General features: G+C 46.6%; 2 protein-coding genes across 5 annotated transcripts; both read right to left on the minus strand.

Annotated features, from left to right (window-relative positions):
- Positions 1–199: 199 nt before the first annotated feature.
- Positions 200–14363, minus strand: DCDC2B (doublecortin domain containing 2B). 3 transcript variants are annotated; one of them, XR_003997309.1, is made up of 11 exons: positions 12784–14363; positions 11091–11148; positions 10178–10254; positions 7868–7999; positions 7179–7325; positions 5826–5865; positions 4534–4602; positions 4095–4284; positions 2698–2801; positions 1954–2166; positions 200–543 (listed from the first exon to the last, which is right to left on the minus strand). XR_003997309.1 is itself a non-coding variant. In XM_030539067.1 (11 exons), exons 1-11 carry the CDS (start codon positions 13059–13061, stop codon positions 496–498), a joined length of 1203 nt encoding a protein of 400 aa, XP_030394927.1. In that variant the 5' UTR covers positions 13062–14363; the 3' UTR covers positions 200–495. The 3 variants fall into 3 exon arrangements, 2 of the variants coding, with proteins under 2 accessions (XP_030394927.1, XP_030394928.1); XM_030539067.1 differs by lacking the exon at positions 1954–2166 and adding an exon at positions 1850–1909; XM_030539068.1 differs by lacking the exons at positions 1954–2166; positions 4534–4602 and adding an exon at positions 1850–1909.
- A 91-nt stretch (positions 14364–14454) lies between these two features.
- IQCC (IQ motif containing C) lies at positions 14455–23138 on the minus strand. 2 transcript variants are annotated; one of them, XM_030539072.1, is made up of 5 exons: positions 22318–23138; positions 19707–19850; positions 18672–19014; positions 17007–17128; positions 14455–15487 (listed from the first exon to the last, which is right to left on the minus strand). In XM_030539072.1, the coding sequence occupies exons 1-5, from the start codon at positions 22369–22371 to the stop codon at positions 15446–15448; spliced, it is 705 nt and encodes a 234-aa protein (XP_030394932.1). In that variant the 5' UTR covers positions 22372–23138; the 3' UTR covers positions 14455–15445. The 2 variants fall into 2 exon arrangements, with proteins under 2 accessions (XP_030394932.1, XP_030394931.1); XM_030539071.1 differs by having other exon boundaries at positions 18672–19017.
- Between the last annotated feature and the right edge of the window lie 10 nt (positions 23139–23148).

Genomic DNA, 23148 nt, shown 5'->3' on the forward strand with positions numbered 1-23148 from the left:
AGTTTTTCCAAAATGTCTTTTCTTCCGTGTGTGCCTCTTAGACTGTAAGCTCTTCAGAACAGGGACTATCCTTAACTTGTCTTATTCAGCACTTACTGAATTTCAGATACAAACCAGCTCCTTGACTGTTTAAATTTAAAAAAATGTAGGCCCAGGCATTTCTCATCTTCCTCCCCAAACATCTTCCGAGAAAGGAAGAAAAAAAGGGTTTAAATTAAATTTATATTTTTTAAAATATATTATGAAGTTATTTGATTCATTGTTCACTTGAAGCCTGCTATACAAAGCCCAGATAATGAAGGCATTCGTATTGTTTAAAACAAGCATTTTTCAAAGTCCTTGGATTTGATCAAGGTGCTTATGTTATCTACCACTGCACAGAGAGTAAAGCTAACTTGGTCTCCATTTCATCACAGTCACTTCATAAACTCTTCAGAGCTTCACACCGTCAGAGAAATGGCTCTTTCAGTTCTCTTCCTCCTCTGAGTCACTGGTCTAATTTCGCATTGTCAAGGCCTTCCGCGATCTGTCAGTGCTCTCAACCTTGTCCCATTTAAAGACAAAACAATACAAGTGACTTTTAATGTAACGAACGTGGTGTTGTATAGTGGTTACAGCCAGGGTCTGGCATTAAGAATTTCTGGGTACTGTTCCCAGCTATGCCATGGCCTTGCTATATGACTGCAGACTTCTGCATGCCTCAATCTAAACATCTTTAAAATAGGCCTAGTGATTCTTGCCTACAGCACTGAAGGCTATGTGGCTCAAATAATAAGTGTTTATATAGCAATTTGAGGTCTGTGGATGAAAGACCAACTACAACATCAGCATTTGCAGGAGACAGCAGGGTACTCTTTGCAGACAGAGAAATACTGCCCCATCCTCTGAAGTAAATACAGAATACACGGATCCAAATTCACCCCAAAGGACAGAGTGCGCCATTAGGTAATTCTGACTTTAGCTATGAACTGCTCCGATTTAAGTCAGAATTTTACCTTTGATCTTAAAAGGGAACAGGAGCAGTCCCATAACATATGCAATGGGACAAAATGCATTACCTCTACAAATTCTTATGAAAACCGGTATAAGAAAAGTTACTGCCCCAAGGAGCAGGCACCTTTAAAAACTTCCCACAAAACTGGGATTTTTCATTGCAAAAGAAAAAAGTTTCAGACTGTTGCTGTTTAGTGATTGAAGAGATTGGTTATAAATGTGTTGAGCAGCTGATTCTATGTGTTCCACACGCATCCATACTTTGCACGTCTAAAAGCACCACTGGCAATGCCTAATTTATATGAAATAAAAATACTTCTACCTCCATATTTAATAGAGGTGCAACCTGCACAAACCTGGTCCCAGCATGCACTGTACCATCAGAATCCCAGTAGTCTTAACAGGCTGCATTATAGTATTAAAGATTAGGGCAGCTGCAGGTGGTGACATGCAGCAGCAGAAGCCAAACATCCACCCTTGGAGGATGCCAAGATTCATCTGTCAATCTTTTTAAACATTCAGAATCTAAGCCTCTGATAAAAAAGGTTTTTACAGTGAAGGTTTTAACCACAACTACAGTTACACAAGGTGAGACACTATCACACAGTAAGTGGCATAGCATTTCCTTGATATTGTGTGCAGTTATTTTCGTTTTCAGAGTTTATTGTATCAGTTGTTTTATAAAGTCACAAATTAGGGGATAGCAAATTTGTGTCAGTCTAAGAATTTATACTGAGTACCTTCCTGTTAAATTAAAGCTAGTTGTGTCTTAGATATCTAATCTTAACTTGCTTACTTTCACCCACTGTCTAAACACACACATACTTTACAAGTATACTGGACTCTTTAGCAGTACCTTGCTATGAGGAGTCATTTTGTGTTTTGGTATAACTTCTTCCACAGTCTCTGCAGCTCTCTGGAGAAGGGAGAAAATAAGGACAAAAATCAGGGGAAACCTACCTTATCTCCAAGTCTCCATTCTCTTAGAGAACTGTATGACTCTTACAGCTCTGTAGAAAGGCCATCTGTAGAGTCCTGTGCTGATACAAAAATGTGGATCCACATCTGATCCTCATCCACAAGAATATAGGCTCTGGAAGGTGGGGAAGCGGTCTCATAGGCTATGAGCTACAAACAGCTGATTCTCTGCCTTGAGATCCTGTATTTAGAGCCCTGCACGGATGCAAAATTTGTATCCGTATCCAATCCACAAAAAACAGATTTGCAGGACTGTAGCCATCTCCAGGAAATGCATCCAACCCTCCCCTGTGGTTATTTCCACTTTCACACATTCTGAAGAGGGAAATTGTGGTGGCACCAATAAAATAGAAAAGAAGAGAATTTGATTTAAAAGAAGTAATAAAACTGAAGAAGCTACTTAGGCCACTGCTAGACTATTGAGTCACCAAACATGTTCTCAGATTCCAGCGTTTAGTATTACATAGTTTGTATTGCAGAGAGGAGCCTCCGATAGCTCTATGGGGTTTTGTTTCTCAATTTTTAAGAAAAGTTTTGATGAGACAGTTTCCTTGGAAGGCTTGTCTCCTGGGGCCAGGTTCTCCTGCTGCAAGATACGATTAACTCCCATGGACCCCAGCGGGAACTACTTGTCTCTCACAGCAGCAGCCTGAACTCCTGGACAGTTAGTAATGCAGGAGAGAAAAAGCCTTTTAGTAATTTACCAGAGAGAGTTACACCTCATACCTGATCAACAGGTAGCTCCATCTTTGTGTATTCATTCTCCATTACTTCCCGGGCACCTTGCATCTCATTTCTTGGGTATTTCACTTTATAGACACTTCCCTCTTCTGTGAGGAGAAGAAAGATCTTAAGAGGGTATCCCAGACACTAGCTGTGACTTAATGCAGCTTAAGCTATAGGAATGGCTAGGTCCAGTCTAGTGTCCCTGGGGCCTTTCATCACCACCTGCCATGTTGCTGGCACCGAGGAAATAACATTAATAAGCTGTTAACCACGTTTAGAGCTTGATTTTATACAGCAAATCAGATTAAGAACATTGGGTCGATTCATTACGGAGATGCTGGCACGTTAAAAAAAAAATCTCATTTAAAAAGTGTTCCTGACATAGTTACAGGCTGAGCTGCACCTCTGCCACCTTTCTATGTCTCCCAGACTACCCCTCCTGCCCTGTTAGACCTTACGCCTTCATATCTCCTGGGGTGGAATCATACATTTCTCCCACTCTTAGACCAGGCCTGGGCACTGACCATGGTTATCCAGCAGGTCCAACTGGGTTTGGTACCTGTGGTTCTTCCTTTTTGGAGCCTGTGACCAGTGGTGAATAGAGTTATCATACAGGCTTCTTAAGCCAAAAGTATTGTTTAACAGGAGGAACAAAGCACTTAGAGAAAAATGATTTTAAGACATCAATCTATCTTACCTACACATTTACCATCCCCTGACGGTAACTGAGGCAGGCCTAACTACTCCTGACACCACAGAGGAGTCTATGTCAGTCTGGTTTCCCCAAACAGCTCCCCAACAACTCCTCCCATGCCTGAGAGAGAGAGAGTTCCTTTTTAAACTCCTATAGTGCTTTTGATCTGTAATTCCCAGCCTTTTCCCATCCTGGCATTGTCTCTTAACACACCTCAGGTGTTTCCTAAGGGGGCCTGGTGTCTTATCTTGAACCACTGTGTTTCCTTCCTGCTTGTTTTCCTTGCAGCCCCCTATTAAACTAAACCAATATAGTCACACAGTAACATCCAGGATTCATAAGTTATTGCAGAGCAGCTGCACATCCACCACAGTTCCTTCCCTGGGTTGCTGCTGGGCGTTCAGACGCATATTTGCTTTTCACCTTTTATGCTCTTTAATTATTGCCCCAACAAATATAGTGGGGTGCAGCTCCAGGCAACTCCAGACAGAGTTCAGTATCTCAGCGTCATGGCGACTCAGGTCTCAAGAAAGTTTCATTCATGGGGTGTTTGTTGAGCAGAGGAAGGAATGGAATTACAATGGCAGTTAGGAGATACACTAGCGACTGTTCCCCTTTAGCACCTCAGAGTTAGACTGCTCCCTTAGCATCAAATTAAGGCCATTCCCTGTCATTCCTAAACATCCCTAGTGACGTTCTTTACCTTGGTCAGGCCAGTGTTGCACGTTCCTGCTATTTGTCCTGTTTTGCCCTGCACGGACAGGCTTGGCGTGGAAAACAGACTCTTCCTCTTTGTGTGGATATTTCCTCGCTTGTCTGCGCACTGCTGGAGAAGGAACGGGGGTTTTGTCTTTCTCTGCGGCTCCTGTGGACTGCACCCTGCGATAGTCTGGCTGAAATTAACATTCACAATAACTTCCTTAGTGTGTCTCTTATCCTAGGGCTTGTGAGAATGAGAGACTGATTCTACAGCATTAGTTATAGAGACACTAGGCCATCTGCCCAGAATGGCCCCGCCAGCACACCTCAGAGCTGACTGGCAGGATCCCATATGATATCAGTTCTGGAAAAAAGGTTTTAATGCAAACGACTATGCAGCTTAACTACAATGGGTCACATCCAGTGCTTGCTATATTCATTACCTGCTGAGGTGGATCAATGAGGGCAGAGTCGCTAGCTCCATCCTGGGAGGTGGTATAGCTTTTACCAAACTGAGAACAAGAACAGGAAATGTTTCAACAAATTTAACAAGACAGACACCCCTCGAAAAGGACATGGCAGCCTGGACTTGTTGGGACACTTCATTTTCAGTTGAGTGCCCAGCTGAACCCAACTCCTGTAGCTGAGATCCCTGTACAACCACTTCCTACTCACACAAGAACTCTCTCCTGTCCATTCCAAGATGCATTCTCAGAGCAGCTGCCTTTACTGATCATGAAGTGGCTAAAAGAACGGCATGAGCCGAAATTTGCAAGCCAGCGCTATGGGGCACCGTGCAACAGAAGGGAGAACCAGATGGTCACTGGCTACACAAATGTCTCCTGCTGGTCACTACTGGACACTGGCATACCAGAGGAAAGGACGCCACAATCAGGGCCATCAGAAAATAAGATCTGAAGAAGTCAACATCAAGGTCCCAAAATTAAGAAAGAAGGGGATGTTTAAGGCCTGCTCTGGAGCAGCTTCTGTTGGTGGAGATAATACACAATGGCAAAACACTAAGATCTACTAACAATCTTACTAGGGGGCTGCACACTTGGTTGCTTCCGTAGGCTGGGCGTACAGCACACACCAGACGCTCCTTGCATCCCTCCATTCTCCCCATTGCCACTCTCCTTTATTTCAGGGACTCCCTGCAGCCCTCTCCTCTTCTCCCCTATATCAGACCCCTTCATTCTCCCCCTGGCCCCAACAGAGGTTCTGTGTGCAACCCCATTCCTCCCCCGTGTGAGGGCTACCCATTTGCCCTACCATTCTCATTCTTATTCTTACTCTCTCTCTACCCCCCTGCCCCCTTCTCTCCCCTGTTCAGGATTGTCAACATTTTAAACCCAGCCAACACAGAGCTAAAATGAGCAGTATTATTAGGCTGGAATGTCCAAACAGAAAAATGCCATCGAGTTGATGTAAAGGCCTCACAAGCTCAGACAGTTATTATTATACTAGAAAGAGCAGGCAAGTAGGGTGCCTTCACAGGGCAGCTGTAGAGAACCCCGCTACTGCTTTAAACAGAGAGAAATGAAGCAAAGATGGGCATTTCCAGCCAGGTCCCATTGCTCACATCCAGAGGATACTGTATCAGAATCGGTGTTTGGGGCAGCTTTTCTGCTGCATCCATTTACACATGTCCACTATGTACAAATTTACATCTAAACCAGCTTGATGGCTGGTCTGTAGTATAAATGTAGCAGCCTACACAGGCTGAGCTACCTACCCCCTGATTGTGGATCCTGCGTCTGTTGTTTGGATGGTTCCTGAAACACAAAAAAACAAACCTCAGCATGTCGTGATCCAACATTTTTCAGAGACAGGGTGTCCGTCCATGGGATGCGCATGCACAAATATTCACCCTGGTATTTTTTTTTCCCTTTTCCACATTCACAAGCGAGTGCAGTGCTGGTGAAAGGTGCTGGATTGACAGCGCGGGAGATCTCTATTCTCACAGCAGGCAGAGCCCAGGTAGCATCAGTGCAGGCTCCCCCTCCAATGTGCCTCAGCCCTAACCTGACGAGGGAGCTGTCTCCGGGACCTAGTCAATCCTGTACTGCTCTGCGGAGATGATCCACAGAAATGAGAATTCGTGATGCTTGTGAAGAGCTGTTTGACTCTAAACTGAACCAATACCCACCACTCATTTCACACAGGCCACTAAACAGCCAGCAGGTGATTAAAAGAAAAAAGTTCTTAGTCACTGCTGACCTAGGCTAGATTTGAAGCACCATCCTAGGGATGGAAGGATCTATCCCATTGCCTATCCCAGACCGTCCAAATCTGCTGCTATTCCCAACTGACAACTGCTCTTTGGCCCTTGCTACAGGACTACTGGGAAACTCAGCCAAGCTACTACTTTTTCTGGTGCTGGGCACAGGGATTTCATAGGGTGGTTTGTACATGTTAAAAACAGCCCGACACTAAAACGCTTAAAAAACAAAACAAAACAATTTTGTACCCCAACTTCTATCATAATTCAGATTATTTTAATCCAAGCCTCAAAACACTCTCACAACAGAATCCTAATAATAAAGAAATGGATTTGTTTAAATGTTCCCATTTTAAGTTGGGAAACTTAATATGCAAACTCAATAAAAGCTGTGAAAGTTGTTTCCAAGGTTCAAACACACTTTTGCCAGGGGATGGGGGGGAAGTGCTCCTTGTCTTTCCAGATGAACACCTTTAAGTGCTCTTTGCCAGGTTCCAATCACACCAGGAGAGCATTGGTGAAGTTTGGCTCAACATTGAGACATTTCTTTTTGAAGTGATTTTGGGTTAGTTCCATCCACCGTTTTCAAAGGTGGTCACAGACTTTGAGCATCTCCAGTTTTAGGTGCCCAGTTTGAGACACCTAAGTGCTGAGGTGACTCAGCAGCTCTGAAAAATCAGGCCCTTGCATGTCTCAAACTGGGCACCCAAAAAGTCAGACAGTTTTGAAAATTAGGGCTTGAGTGATTATTAAGTTACAGGAAGAACTAGTCATTTGTTCCCTTATTTCCCCTCTCTCCTCACTCCCATGCATAAATATAACTTTTAAGCTTATCTTTACACCACAGATACATGCCTGCCTACCTACCGTAATGCCTGGTGCCCAGAATTCTTAGGCACCAGCAGTTCAAAGTAGGGCAGATTTTTGTACTTCTCCACCCCGACCGCCACATAGTATTCACCGTTCACCAACTCCTCGCCAGTGGAGACCGGGACTCCATCCAGTTGGCAGAGTCTATGGGAGAAGATGGCAAGGGGGTTAGAAAAAGCATGGGAGTGGGGCGGGTGAGGGAGGAGCAGCAAATGATCCTGCTTGGGTGGAAGTACACCCTGTGATCAAGAAAATGGGAGCAGAACATAGAAAACAGGCCAGAGAATGGGCCAAGCTCACTGTTGGGGAAGGTCTGCTGAAGTCAGTGGAGTTACTACACCGTGGTGAATGTGGCCCAGTGTGTTTCGGCATAAGTTAATTTACTGGTAAACTATACTTGTTCAGTAAGATTCCCCTACCCCCATACACATACAACATAATATAAGGACAATGATTTGCTTATAGCTATTCTCACTGGAGCATAATGAACATTAACTCTCACCAAGCCCCCAAGAGGTAAGTATTAGCCCTATTTTACAGAAGGTAAAACTTGAGTACCAGGGCCAAACAGCACATCAGATGCAGAAACAGGTCCTCTTGCACTAAGCATTAACCAGTGTAAGGGGACACAGCATAGACCAGATGGACATAAGGAAAAGCCAGCAGTGCCTCTCATGGATACCCACTTTCGAACAGCTCCACTGTGCAGGTTGGCTTTCTCCGTCAGCAGGCCCAGGATGGCGTCCCACTCCTGCAGGATGCTCTTGGAGAGCAGCAGTCGGAAAGGGGGGCTCAGCAAATCCCCATTCCGGAAAACACTTCAATAAAAGGGCCAAGAAAAATATGTGATGAGCCTGTGTTCCCAGCCCCCTGTATCTGTACCCCCAGCCCCCATGAACAAAGAGCCAACTCCTCTACAACTTTCCACACATCCAAGCCGTAGCTCTCCAACAGCCACACGATTAAACAGCTCATTATTATTGGGAGCGTAGTGGTAGAGCCAAAGCGTCCCAACCGGGATTGGATCTTGGTGTTGTACAAACATACGAAATGGTTCCTTCACCAAAGAGTTTATCATCTAACGGGTCTCAAACTCAGTTTTTACCCAAGAGCCAGTGCCAGTCCTTAAATCTTCCCAGTGGGCCAATAATGTCACTCATGCCACCCAGAACCCACCCCACCAAAACTCTCCCCCCCCCCCCGCCAACTCTGCCCCACACCTGCCTAAGGCTCGGGGAGGGAATTTGAGTGGAGGAGGAGGTCTGGGGTAGGGGATTGAGATGCAGACTCTGGGAGGAAGTTTGGGTGGGGGAGGGGGTCTGGGGTGCAGGCTTTGGGATCGAGTTTGGGTGCTGGTTGCAGGCTCTGGGAGGGAGTTTGGGGGCGGGAGGGGCTCTGTGGGAATGGGGTGGGAGTGCAGGCTCTGGGAGGGAGTTTGAGGCTGGGAGGTGCAGTGAGGGGGAAAGGGTGTGGCACTTACCTGGGGCTCCAAGACAGCGTGGGCCAGGGGTCCTCCAGATGCTGCTGCCCCCAGGCACCGTGGAGGCCGCAGGGAAGGGCCAGCAGACGTGGAGTGAGCTGGCAGACGCTGCTCAACTCCACTGCACTGCCGGTGGTGGCCAGGGCCCTGGGCCATTGTAAATTGCCCAGGGGAGAGGGAACCCCCAGGGGCAGCAGGTGGGGTCAAGGGAGAGACCCAGCCCCAAAACTGCTGGAGCCCCACAGGCCACACTGGGGAGGTTCTTGGACTACAGATGGCCCACGGGTTGGGAGTTTGAGACCCCTGATCTAAAACAACAGATGAAGAGGCAGGAACAGAAGACAACGTAGAAGCAGCGTGAACAAGGCAATGATAGAGGAGAGCAATACATGTACTTATCTCGCCTTTACCCCTAGGAACAGACAATGTATGAAGTGTGGAGGAAAGGGAGGCCATCAAAATATAGACAATGTTTACACGTGCACATGTCAAATTTTTCTTTTAAAGATATATATCAATTATAGCCAACAGCCCCTCCCTCTGTCCATTATCAGCTGGGCTTTAATTGTAGACGCCATGGAAGAAGTGGGCCTTGAGGAGGGATTGGAAAAAAAGGCTGGCACCGCTGGCAGAGGAAACAGAAGAGACAAGAGCGGATAAACAGAGTGGCAGAGTTGCGAAGAACCTTAAAGATGAGGAGAAGAGGCTTGAACTTTAAACAGGTGACGTCAGTGGAGGATTCCAAACCGAGGAGTGATGTGGTCAGAGCTACAGACAAAGACTATTATCTCAGCAGGAACCCTTTGAATGGACTGGAGATGGCCTATAATGCCAGACCCTTGAGGTCAGATGTACAGATAGTGTGATCTCCAGCTAGCATGTCACAAATTTCCTCCCAGTCAAGACAGATCATCCCAAGGCACAGCACACTGGATTCAGAATTTAACAGTCAGATCTTGGCCTGTAATAATCCATATGCACAGACAGTGCTTCGTATATTGGACCAAACTGTGCTCTCAGTTTACACTGTTGTAAATTCAGAGTTAACCCAGTTGAAGCCAATGTGGTTACATGGGATTTACACTAAATCAGTATCTGGTCCAATCAGTTAGAAGCCCAGGAAACTCTGGTACTAATGCGATTTTCCGTGCTTGTTCTGTTTCAGAAGATGAAATGATTGTGCTCATAGAAAACCAATCCACACATAAAACTGCAAGATTCATTTAACCCAGGGCTAGAGGAGCAGGGGCCCAGAATATATCCAGCTACAGAGGGCTGGTCATTGAAGAGGAATGGTCCCTTCTACAGAATGACTCTCTCCTGTCAGGGAGGAGCTTGCTCTGAATGAAGGAGGCATAGATAGAAATAGCAACTAGCTCTGGGAGGGACTGGGGCAGGAATACACCCCTCCAAAGCCAGCTTCCCCCAGTTCCTGAGCTCAAGGACTCTGCCTCCAGCCTCCCCAGACCTCCTGCTCCCCAAGGGAATCTTTAGAGCAAAGTCAAAAGGCGCTCACTGTATAATGCAGGGCAGGTGGACGTGCTTCTGCCATCGTGCTGCCAAGTTCAGCTTCTGGGGAACCATGGGGCGGATCTACAGGCCAGATTCAGCACACACAAATGTCACTCAAACGCAGAGCTTAGGAGCGGCCTGCCAGATGGGACTTCCCAACTTGCTGCATGGTCTCATTGCTGCTAGGTGGGGCTTGTTTGCAGGCAAGTCCTGGAGAGCCTCTTTACACACACCCCCACCCTCCACATCATCAACAAATGGGTTGGCAAGGCCAGGTGCATACCAAGGTTGCCAGGGTTAAGTCTGTGTACAGGTCTAAGTGCTAATGGTGGTGATAGAATGTAAACAAAGGGTTGAGCCCCGTGGCAGTCACACAGGGGATGTCCCCATTGACTCCCAAAGCGCTTTCAGGGCCTGCGTTCTTAGGCAGCCACAATTATTCCTGTCACCCACTTCTTCCTGACTCCTGCGCATTCTGCATTTTGCACAACTGCCTCCCCTGCACAGTTTAGGATTCACATTCTCAGTTCCATTCATGTTTCAACAGGGGTGGGGTGGGGTGGGGGGCACACCCACAGCCCATTTCCACTGCAGCCAGCTGCTGTTCTGACAAACTTATTTACGAGCTGTGGACATTTTGAAGAGATTGGCAGGAGAGCACTGCTTTCTCTACTGCATTAGTCACGGTGGGAAGAATGTCACATACCCAGGTAGCTCTCACACTGCCACTCCCCTCCCCCGACCCCTATGCAGGGAGTGGTTAGAGAAACACATGCAATCAGCCTTGTAGAAAGTCATTCCTGACAAAGTTCTCTGGTTCTCTGCTAGTAGCAGGCAGGTGTCCTAATCCCTGACCAAGCCTTACATTCTGCTCACTCTCTGAACAAGGCAACCACCTGTCTCCCCCATGGACTCACCCGCAAGCCATTTTTTTTCCTGCTCCCACTGAGCTGCTTCATTCCAGGGTTTAAATAGCTGTAAAAACGGAGGCAAGAAAATGATCAATACACACCTCTTCTAACCTCCGCCAGCCTAACCCGGAGAGAACTTCATTTGTATATAATAAACTTAATACCTTATTCTACGTCTCATCAGCATGAATAGACGTGAAACTGTGGACTGGTCAGGCTACAAGAACAAAATTCTAGCTGGTTTTTAACTGGTTACAATCACAAGAGGATTATGTCTAGTGTTTACTTCTTTAGGTCAATATCTGCCAGAACTGGACCAACGTTAACTGGTTTGGTCACTTCTCAGCTGATCGGCATACAGATATTTGCAGAAGTCAAGAATAGTCTTGCCTAAATTCACGCTGCAGCCATTCCCACTGTATATAAAACTCTCTGCTTCCCAAGTGCATATCAGCACAAAATCATCATTTCTTCCGGACTCCTCTCATTTGCCCTCCAGAAGGCTAGTCTAACCAACAACTCTCATGATGAAACAATTCTCAGCCAAACAGGCGGAGTTCCAGATACCACATATGCCAACTTCACGTTTTGGTGAACATCATGTTTTATCCCTTGAGCGGGACATTGACCAAGACTCCAAGCACTGGCCAGTGTTGCTCAATAAATACAGCTTGACGGTTTCCTCCACCATATTTACTTACCGAGTATAATTCATCCCCCATGAAACTTCACTGATTCCAAAGAAGTAATGCCAGGAATGAATCTGGCCCACTATATTTTAGGCTGCATTTAAAAAAACAAATACGCATTTGGAAATGCCCGCTCCATCCAGAACACAAGAAACCTGGTAGAATGAAGATGATTCATCAGTAGCTGACATTTCTAGGGACACTTGTGATGGAAAGCCACAGCAGAGAGCCCCAGCTATCTCCCACTGAGCTCCCTAAGACACAGAGCTGTGTATAACGCAACATAATACTGCACAGCACATACCAACACCCTGCCAGAACATACATTTCTCTGCAGATATTTTTGTATTCCTCTAATGTGAAAGATCACCTTGATTTACATTTCCAGTCTCATCCAGCACATCTAGGAATATTCACAACTGATTCCAATGAGTGAAGCAATTAAAAGGACAATCTCGTCCTTCCCAGTTTCAGGCTAACACACAGCTGATTGTTGCGTGCCCTTTAAAATCCCGAATATTAAACTTATTTAAAGTCCTTTGAACTTCCCTAACTATTAATTTTAAGGGTGGATAATCTGATGGGAAGAGAAAACCAAGATTACTGACAAGTTGTGTGGCACAAAAGAATTTAACATCCAACTGGCTACACTAAGGTTTTCTTTTGATAAAGACTGGTTCTTATTGATGGTGAGTGAGGCACGCACGAGAGCAGGAATGAGCTCCTTAGTGAGCTGGCTCTGTCAGTCAAAACAAGGGGGGGACTCTAAGCTCAGCGCCGTCAGCCATATTTATGGCAAATCAAACACACTGCATGAATTTCTCACGTACCCCCCATTACTCGCTCAGCCTTCAATTTCTTTCCGCATTCTGCCTCAGACTCGCTACAGAACATAACACACCCAGAAGTGCTGTCTGTTTTCACCTGCAGTTACCTCTTCCTTCCCCAATAGCCACATGGGGATAGGTATCTAAGTCCCGAGACTGAAGTTAACAGTTTGATCTACTCACTCTAGCCTTTTGAACCGCTCAAAGCCAGCTGCCACATACGGGCATCCATTCTGCAACTCCTCCAGCTCAGTGACCCGGTGGCCCTGCCTGGGGGTGTAGATATTCCTCACAGCCACAGACGCATGGATTGTGCTGGTCACCTCATTCAGAAACGCTTCAAAGGTCAGGAACTGGCGCTGGTTCACCACAAACTTCCTTCCGTGGAAGAAGGAGTCCCCATTGCGATATACCATCACGTTCTTGGCCACAGGGGCCAGAGCTATTGTGCTAGAGCTCATCCTCTTGAGCTGCGTCCACCTCACTGATCAGAGAGAGACAAGCCGATCAGCGATCAGCACAGGGCAAAGGCTGGAAGAGGAAAACCCCAGGGACCCTTGTGCTAAGCACAAGCCCTTGCTGGCTGGCTGCCTTTGTGCTCCCTCTCCCTTCTCAGAGCTGTGTTCTAAAAGGGACTCTTGCCGTTTCCATGGCTGCAGGCCCAGCAAGAGGAGGGAGTTTTGTGGGCCGGCCTGGAGGCTGAGTCACTCAAACCGAGAACCAAACAGCTCCTCAGTACCTCTCCTCTACTACACCAAACAGCACTCACAGCCCAGCACAGCTCCGAAATCCGGAGACTGGATGGCTCAGGAGAGCAGACAAGGCTGATTACCTCTGCAGTGGCGATTCAAATCCAGCCAAGTGGAGGTGTCTGAAAAGTTGTCACTCTCTGATAACTGCTCAGTGGCCTGTGTGATAGGAGTTTGGCAGGTGCCAATGCAGTGCCTAGTTGACTATCCTCTGCATCACAAAGCAACCCCCCTCCCGCATTTGCATTAATTAGCTCCGTAGCTACCGTCATCAAAATGGACTATGGGACTGAACTAATCTGCTGGCCTACAGGAGAGGAAGGATAGGCCAGTGATTAGGGTATTAGCCCACAACCAGGGAGACCCAGGTTCAATTCCCTGCTCTGCCACAGGTTTCCTGTAGTAAGTGGGAGGCCAGAAAAGTACCTACAGTAGAAAGATGGTAGCAGGACTGGGAGGGGGGAAGCTTGAACTACTGCAGACCAGTTTGCAGAGGAATTCAAGCCAAACATCTCTTACTCACATGCCCGCTATTAAAACAATATTTCACTACAAACAAAGCTATACTTACCTGTCTTCCCCTGCTCTCTATTCCACTGCTGAGAGCATAGATACCAGCCTGATTCCCAAAGTTACTGATTTCCCCATCTCTGCAGAGGGGGTGAAGTGATGAGACCAGCCTATGACAGCTCCTCTCCTGCTCTTGAACACAGAGGGCCAAACCTTCATCCTGCTCAAGTTATAGCTCATTAGCCTTCAATGGGACCAGCCCAGAGAGTTTCAAAGTTTACATTGGCTGGACCCACCAAATTCTGAAGTACCCCTCCATATGTTTACAGGCCTAGTCTATAATAAATGGAGTCAAGTGAGTTGGCCAGAAAGACGTATGCATTAAAGGATGCATCCAAAAGCTTTATTTACATTGTGAACTGGTTACACCTGGAGAGCTTTCCTTCAACATATACCCTGTCACCTGAAGCAATAGCCTCCCATCCCTAGCATTTGACACTACAACTGAGGTTAGGCTTGCTTTACTTTTCACTGGATAGCATCTGTGCTAGGTGGCGGGATCAAGACATGGCCCAGCCAATGGCAGAGACAAATCTGGGGAGAGACAATACTTTATTCAAAAACAAAAATGAGGAACAAATGAGTATGTTCAGGAACTGACACAGGCTTTCATTGGAATGGTTCCAGACTGTACATTAAATATGTGTATGACTGCACATGGAAAGAGACAGAACCCAGAGCATCTGCACTCACAAAGTGTTACGGGTGTGGGATAGGGATCAACCGTGCCATGGGGAAAAGTCCCCTTTCTGATGTTCATGGGTTGCTCATTAGAACAAAACAGTCAACAAAGCCCACTAGCAAACACATCTGGTTATATAATACATTCTGTACACACTGGGCCAAACCTTGTGGTTCTCGCTCAGCCGGCGTTCTGCTGGAGTGAAGTCTGCAGGGTTTGGCCATCGAGTATTTTGGGATCTCCAAGTCATGGGAACAGAGTTATGGTATGTGGGAAACAGACTCTTTCCAAATACATGGCTCAGCAAGCTGACAACAAAAAGCCGTTCCTGCTCTGTGGAGGGGAGCCCATTCCTGCTGTTCAAAGCACCAGGCTGCTTCCCTGCCACTCAGTTCAGCCACAAATTATCAACTAATCTTTTAAAGAAAAGTACATAAAACAAAAAAAAATCAGTCTGGCTGCGATTTCCCTCTCAGGCTCAGTCAGCAGAAATGGAGTTCTTCTGGGTGAGGGCTGGGTAATAACCCCTTCAGTACATATAATGTCCTCCTTAGCATGGGGCAGATATTGAATATGTGACTTCACCAAAAGGTTTCAAGTTTAAAAATAAACCTCTTCACTGTAACTAACTCTTATTCGGATGAATGTGACAAATAAAAGTCCCAGTGGAAGTCACAAGTTAACCATGAGAAATGTCTATGCCACAGTGGAGCTAGTGCTTTCCCAGGCAGCTCACGTGATGATTCCTCTCCTGCAGTGGATCGGACACAGTCCAGCTAGTCCCAGAGAACGCTGCTCCTCCACAACAAGGTGAGCATACTCCGCATCCCCCTGAAACAGTTTCCTATCGCTCAGGAGTCCCCAGCCTTTGTTTCAGGATCAAATACTACAAGACAAAAAGGAAATCAAATGATATTGCTTAAATCCTGACAGACTTGAAACCAGAAGAGCATCTGTCTCTGCAGGTTACCCAGCTACCACTGGAGTCCTCATATGTGGTGAGAAATCCTTAAACACTGAAAGGAATGCAACTGAGGCTTGTAGGGCCAGATTTAGGCATCTTCCTCCCTCTGCTGGCTGCTTGCTCATGGCCAGGCAGAGTGCTCTAATATGCAAAGGATCTGTCCTTTGGATGTTGCCTATTCGCAAGAGGAGCAAGTGGACAGAGCAGAGGGATGTTGATAAGTATACACACAGCAATAGTCACATGCAACCACGCACTTTACGAACTTAATAAAGCCGTGCATGCACGTACACCCATCTGGGCGTGCCCACCCAACCTGTGTGTACACATGCATGCACACGATAGGTGAATATCCTAATCCGCATTTTATAGACACAGAACCTGAGGCACAAATTGCAAGGTCCCACAGCAAGTCAGGAACAAAGTCAGCAATACCTCACCCTTAGTCCTAGGTTTAGGCAATTAGAAATCTCTCCCCCTTTGTGCCTACAGTTAGAAATAAGCCCCAGCGTGCCAGGTTTACCAGTGTTGAGGTGCCTAGCAGAGTAACAGGCATTTTAGACAACATCCTCCACATTTAATTGTTTCAGAGTAGATTATGGTGTAAGATTGTCAACCCTCAGTGTCCTTCAGCAGCAGGAACTCTTACTAAGAAACACACTGATGACTGCATTACTAATCCCATCCACTGTTGCAGGGAAAACACAGAATTCTGTATGCACATCTTGGTAGGAAAGTGAGGGAAACTGAGGTAGAAGTCTAGTGGTTGAACCAAAGGACTTCCAGAAGAGTCAGTATTTCTGCATTCTACCTCTGCTCTGCCATTGACTTAACTGTCTGACCTCAGGCAAGTCTCCAAACCTCACCATGCCTCGTTTCCCTATTCATAAAATGGATGTGATAACACTGACCCAAATCTGTAAAGCACTTTGAGACTTTGAGACGGGAGGTACAATATAAGCATTATTCTATCCTTATTTCTTTACTAACTGATCATTGCTAATTCACACTAATGCTTGGAGATTAGCACTGAAGACGGATTAGCATGTAAGTGAGAGAATAATAAAAAGAACAATAAAGAAACAACAGACCCTACCTTACAAATGTATTTGGATAAACTAGATGAACAAGTGTGGTTTAGAATATGTACTGCAGTACATTCTAGAAGAGCAGTGAAGTCTTTGTAACACGCCTATAGCTAACCTCAGCCATATCTTCCTCTAATTAGCTGATGTTTACACATGGAAAGTGCTGTACAAGCGTTAAGCATTATCATCTCCTCCAGAGAAGAGAAATGCACCTCCACTATCTGATTAAACTCTTATGTAACTGAATGGAAATCCAGTCCCCACCACAGTGATTAATTGAAGATTCCTCTTGCAGATGTTTGTCTGGACAAGCCAACCTTTGAACACAGCAAGAGGCAAGGACAAGCTCTTACATTCTTGCGGCTCACAATAGCTTGTTGCAGCCACAGCAGCTCCATGGCCAAGTGATTTCGATAGCACTGAAGGTCGGAAAGAGTTTGAGGCAGCTCCTGTTTTATGCTCTTGAATGGAAGCTCTGCACAGAAATGGAAAAACAGAGATTAATTCTATTTAAGGGGTTATTTGATTTTATAGCCTAGCCATGTTCCCTTTAGTCCTCTTGTGTTCAGAGGCCAGACAGGGCCGGAGGTACTCTTCCCAAATTCCACCTACCATCCCAGGGGAATTGAATGTTTTGGTAGAACAATCAGCAGTGAAACAGTTAACCACCTTAACATACAGATTTCAAAGTCAACAATCCATTGCAACGAAGAGAGGCAGGTCTCCCCATTTGGAACCAGAACTCTACTTTGTACTATTCTAGCTTCTCATATGCCATCGTCACTGTAGTAACCAAGAACACATGACTGTTAACCCAAGCCAGTGCACACAGACTCGGAACAAGCTATTTAGAAAATTTACCTTTAATGCATCTTTCATAGAATGTGAGGAATGCAATCAATCATCTTCCTTGGTGTACAGAGTTATACTATACAGAAGCTAGTGTGTTAATTTTCCTGTGTGGTTACTGCTGCCAATCCATTTGTATTATTCACCTTCTGGCTCCATGAGAGGCTGTTTATTTTCTTGTGTCAGGAACATCAAGAAAGAGAGACCTTGGATACTAACCTACTTCCAACTGCGTCAGAACAAACACATGTCCACAAACAGGATAAAAAACAAACACACATTTTTCTGGGTACAAGCCCTATGCTCTTGAACAAAATCCATGCTGATGGATTATCATAGTTTTCTAGGGCTACAGCCTACAGTCTTTTCAAGACAGTATTTCCTGGACTCTGCTCTATAATTGATCATGGTGCCTACGTAGGGGGGTTATAACACTGAGATATTGCCCGCTTTGAAGATCTGCAGTTAGTCTCTAGGACCTACACAGAAAGGAGAGCTGCATAAAGCTTGTTCCTAACTTAAGCAGCCCAGGCAAGTATATGAGCTTGAAGGGTATGCATAAAGCTGCTTGGAATAGAAAAATCTAGCTTGCTTGCGATCAAAGTTTTGCAGAAAAATCTTTAATCTGATCTCAAATACACCAAGGGCCTCTCCCTTCCCCTATGCTAATGGAAGAGGTGACATGGAATTTATTTAGGCAAACAAAGGTTTGGATAAGAGGGTGTACTTTACCCTGCAATTGATGCTCATTGGGAAGCAGAACATTTAGAAAATGAGAGGATTTGGATAAGAGGGGTTTCCAGGTGAGAAACCTGGAACCCTGCCCCAAATAGGGGTTGATCAAGGTTTCTGAGCTGGTGTGGAACCAAGTTTAGTTTGTCCTTGCAGTTAAATAATGTATATCTGCAATGGATAATTTCCTAGTGTAGACAAGACCTTGGAGAGGAGATATTATTTAAACAGGAAACTCATGCGAGGGGGCCCAGACTCCATTTTATGCGATCTCTTGGATGAGATTCATTGCTCTAGTCTCTCTATTGTATTCCTGAAGCTTTTGTCTCCCCAACAATCTAGCTCAGGCAGGTGAGCGTGCTGACAGGTTACACATGCCATGCTGGAAGGGTTCAGAGGTGCTGGCTATAATGTATATCCCTATTTCTGTCTCTTACCTTGACTGGCTACAGTAGATCCTATCTCCGGAACAGTGTTGCTCCATACAGATGATGCATTGCTACTGTTCTTCCATTCCGTATTCTCTCCTGATAAGCTGCAGTCCTGTCCAGTGGATTTATCTGCATCACACTCTAAATGTTGCTTCACTCTCTTGCTTTCACCTCTTGAGACCATCTGCTCATCTTGAAGCTGGGCTGCAGGTTTCATGCAACTCCTAGAGTCACAATCCTTCTCTGGTTCTAGTGTCTCAAGAGGACAATGCTTTTGCTGCCCTTTAGCTGTGTTGTTATGGTCTTTGGATCCAGACTCTTGATCAATTAATCGCTTTATTTTCATCTGCTTCTGGAGAAAAAATGTTTGAGAAGTTAAACATGGAGGAGAGTTAATGAACAGAGGGATGTAATAAAAAAATTCAACAAGGTTAGGCTCTTCCTGGCTAAGATGATCTTGCTTAGTAGATGTTTGTAACCAGCTCCGATAACTTTCCTCACTACTTTCCAGAAATTCACTCTGCCCACAAAAGAGTTTTAAATGATCATGGTTTGGGAAATGGTTAACAGTTTATTTCCAAGCTACATTTTTTTTTTTTTTATAAAGCTTGTTCATGAGCCATGTTCAAACACTACAAGAGAGCAAGTCTCAGATAGTGCCTGGTTGTAGTATGGACAGATGGGGTCTGTCATGGAGAAGAGAGTTTGTTCTTTCCAGGCTTCAGCACCATGATTCAAATGGTTAACACATGGCTAGGTCAGTGTACAGTGTGAGATGGACGCTTTAATTGTGTCAGAGGACAACCAGGTTTCCCCCAATATGGCTGCATTTATAGCATTTAGCCAGACCATACGTTGAATCCAAGAAAAATTGTGATAATGAAGTCCAGAAACTACCTGCTACATGCAGAAGTGCTAAATTCTGTTTTAGCTACACCATTTTTTGTAAGAAATCCCTATTCACACAGAACATGTTGATCATATCAGCAATGCCAGCCTTTGCTAGGAGCGACTGCGTACCATGAACTGAATGGACCATACCTTTTGAGGAAAGACAGGCATTGGTATGAAGCGTCCTTTCCATTGCAACGGACCCAAATCCCCTTCAATCTCCTTTACCATGTTCTCATAGTCCTCCTGTAAGCTTTGGAACCTCTTCCTCACAAGATAACCCCTGACATAGGCCTACGAAGGATAAGACAGAGATCCCTAAATAGTCATAGAGATGGTTGACCACGTTTCCCAACACAGAGAAGATTTGCAGATGCTTCAGAGGGAATGAACAGAACAGGGCAATTCCCTCTTGTTCACTCCCAGCTTCTGGCATTAGAGGTAGGGCTACCCAGAGCATCGGGTTGTGTCCCTGACCATCTTGGCTAATAGCCATTGATGGGCCTATTCTCCATTAACTCATCTAATTCGTTTTTGACCCCAGTTATACTTTTGGCCTTCACACCGTCCCATGGCAACGAGTTCCACAGGCTGACTGTGTGTTGTGTGAAGAAATACTTCCTTAGGTTTGTTTTAAACCTGCTGCCTATTAATTTGAGTGACCCCCTAGTTATTGTGTTATGACACCGGTAAATAACACCTCCCTGTTCACTTTCTCTACATCATTTGTGATTTTACAAAGCTCTATCATATCCTCCCCTCTACTCAGCTCTTTTCAAAGATGAACAATCCTAATCTTTTTAATCTCTCCTTGTATGGACGCTGTTCCAGTCATTCTTGTTGTCCTTCTATGTGCCTCTTCCAATTCTGCTCTATCTTTTTTTCAGACGAGGTGATCAGAACTACATGCAACATTCAAGGTGTGGGCATACCAATGGTTTATGTAGTGGCATTATGATATTTTCTGTTTTATCTATCCATTTCTCAATGGTTCCTAACATTACTATTACTTCACAACATCTTACATTATTAGAATGGAAACAATCATTAATAAAATATTAGGGCCCAACACTGCAAACGCTATAAAGCACGATGCTAACTACCATGGTAGTCCCACTTCAGTCAGACAAACTACCCATGGCCATGAGCATTATATCTGGTAGTGAATATTTGCAGGATCAGGCCCTAACTTGTTGTCGCTGCTTAGGCAACTTGTTGGTTTATTTTTGTATTTCTTCTGGCTAAGGCAGGGAAAACAGCCCATTAATTTCACTGTGTTTCTAGTCAGTGTCACTTTCTAGATGAAAGTGATTAATCTGAAAAGGAAAAAAAAAAAGAGAGAGAGAGAGAGAGAGAGAGGGAATAAGCAAAGCTCCAATGATGACAGTGTCCGAGAAAGGCATCCACTCTTTAAGGAACATGTGACTTATTCATACCATATTGGGGCTTTTCTATAATGTCTCATACCATGGAGCTACTAAGGAACGGCTACTGTGCTTTAAATTCACCCCTACCTTAGTCCAAATTAACTTTCAACTGCAAACAAACTTTGAATACGTCCACTTTGAAGTGGATGGGAATTTTGCCACTGACATCAGTAGTGCAGGATAAGGCCCCTAATGTTATTTGTATATTGTGCCTGTTTCTATGAAACACACAGGAAAAAACACTCAAGACAGGAGCACCAAGGAGCTGTGATACCCTCAGTGAAACTAGAGCAGGGGGGCAAACTCAGCCCTGGAGTAAGAGAACAGCCCACTGCCATCAGTGGTGCTGCACCTGCTTACAGCAGGGACTAAGCATAAGCACAAGAAACAGCAGGAGCTGGGGCAGCAGAAATAGATTAAGAGAATTTTGTCCCTTGTCGCCCCAAGATGTGCCTACATCCAGATTTACCACCCCAGATATACAGTCATCCCCATCGGGTCCTGCCCTAGCCCCAGACGCATCACCCCACTCCTCAGATATACAGCCCCCTCGAGACCTGCCCCAGATGCATCACCCCACCCTTCAGATATACAGCCCCCCTCCCCGATGCGCCCCTCACTTATTAGATATACAGCCCCCTAGACCTGCCCCAGATGCACCCCCCACCCTTCAGATATACAGCCCCCTCCCCCCAGATGCACCCCCCACACTCCTCAGATATACAGCCCAAAACCTGCCCCAGCTGCACACCCCACCCCATACACACACACACACACACCCGGCCTGCCCCAGCTGTGCCCCTCCTCAAGCCTACCCCAGATGTACAGCCCCCCCCCCAAGGCCTGCCCCAGATGCATCGCCCCACACTCCTCAGATATACAGCCCCTCGCCCGAGACCTTCCCCAGCTGCACACCCCGCCCCATGCACACACACACCCGGCCTGCCCCAGCTGCGCCCCCCCTCAAGCCTACCCCAGATATACAGCCCCCCCCCACCCCCCAAGACCTGCCCCAGATGCATGGTCCCACACTCCTCAGATATACAGCCCCCCACCCCCTGAGACCTGCCCCAGATGCATGGCCCCACACTCCTCAGATATACAGCCCCTCGCCCGAGACCTGCCCCAGCTGCACACCCCGCCCCATACACACACACACACACACACACACACGGCCTGCCCCAGCTGCGCCCCCCCTCAAGCCTACCCCAGATGTACAGCCCCCCCCCCGGCCTGCCCCAGCTGCGCCCCCCCTCAAGCCTACCCCAGATGTACAACCCCCCCAGGCCTGCCCCCACCTTATCCCCAATACCCGCCCCGCCCGCGCGCCTCACCTGCAGCGTCGTCACCCCCTTCACCAGCCGGTGCTGCGCCGGCGCCATCTCCATCCGAACCGGCGCGGGCGCTGCCTGGTAACCGGGCTCCGACCGATGGCGTCATCGCGCGGCGACAGCGGGCAGGGGAGGGGCTCTTCCGCCTCCTTCCCCGCCCTGCAGTGTCTGCCCTCTGGCGGTCCGTGCGGGGAGGCGCCCCAGGCCTGTCGGTCCCACCCAGGGCTGTGAGTGGCCCACGGCCACGTGCCACGCAGGCTGGGGGCTCCCCTCTCAACCCCTAACCCCTGGAAGTAGTGACCCTCTGGAGGGGCAAAAGGGGGCCCACGCCCCCCGAGCAGCTGGGTGATGTAACAGCTGAGCCCCATTCCTGCTGGTAGGCTGCAGGGGTGGCCAGGCCAAAGGCAAGCGAGTGGTATTGTGACCAAGCACAGGGCATCACTCTGCCCCTCAGATTTGGGGTAGCTGGGCCAGTAACTTGGCCCTCTCCTTAGCAAAATTCTGGGTGCACCCCTGCTCGGAACCCACTGCTTTCCAAGGGAAACTTTGCCTTGCTCTGTGGTAAAGTATCTCCCAGTGCTTTACCCACATGCCTCCTCCATTCATCCTCATCCCCATGTTACAGATGGGCTAACTGAGGCAGAGAGCGGTTAATATAGAAGATTTGCAAAACAGGAGCAAGCCTCACTATTTATGAGCCTAATCCAAGACATTGTAAAGGAGGTGGAACATGCTCAGCCTTTTCTGGAAATCAGGCCCCATACAGGTGTCTCACATTGGACACCCAATACCATTAGTCACTTCTGAAAATCACAAGCCTAGGGCAGATGCAGG

The sequence above is a fragment of the Gopherus evgoodei genome, chromosome 20 (assembly GCF_007399415.2).
Source record: "Gopherus evgoodei ecotype Sinaloan lineage chromosome 20, rGopEvg1_v1.p, whole genome shotgun sequence".
NCBI lineage: Eukaryota > Metazoa > Chordata > Testudines > Testudinidae > Gopherus > Gopherus evgoodei.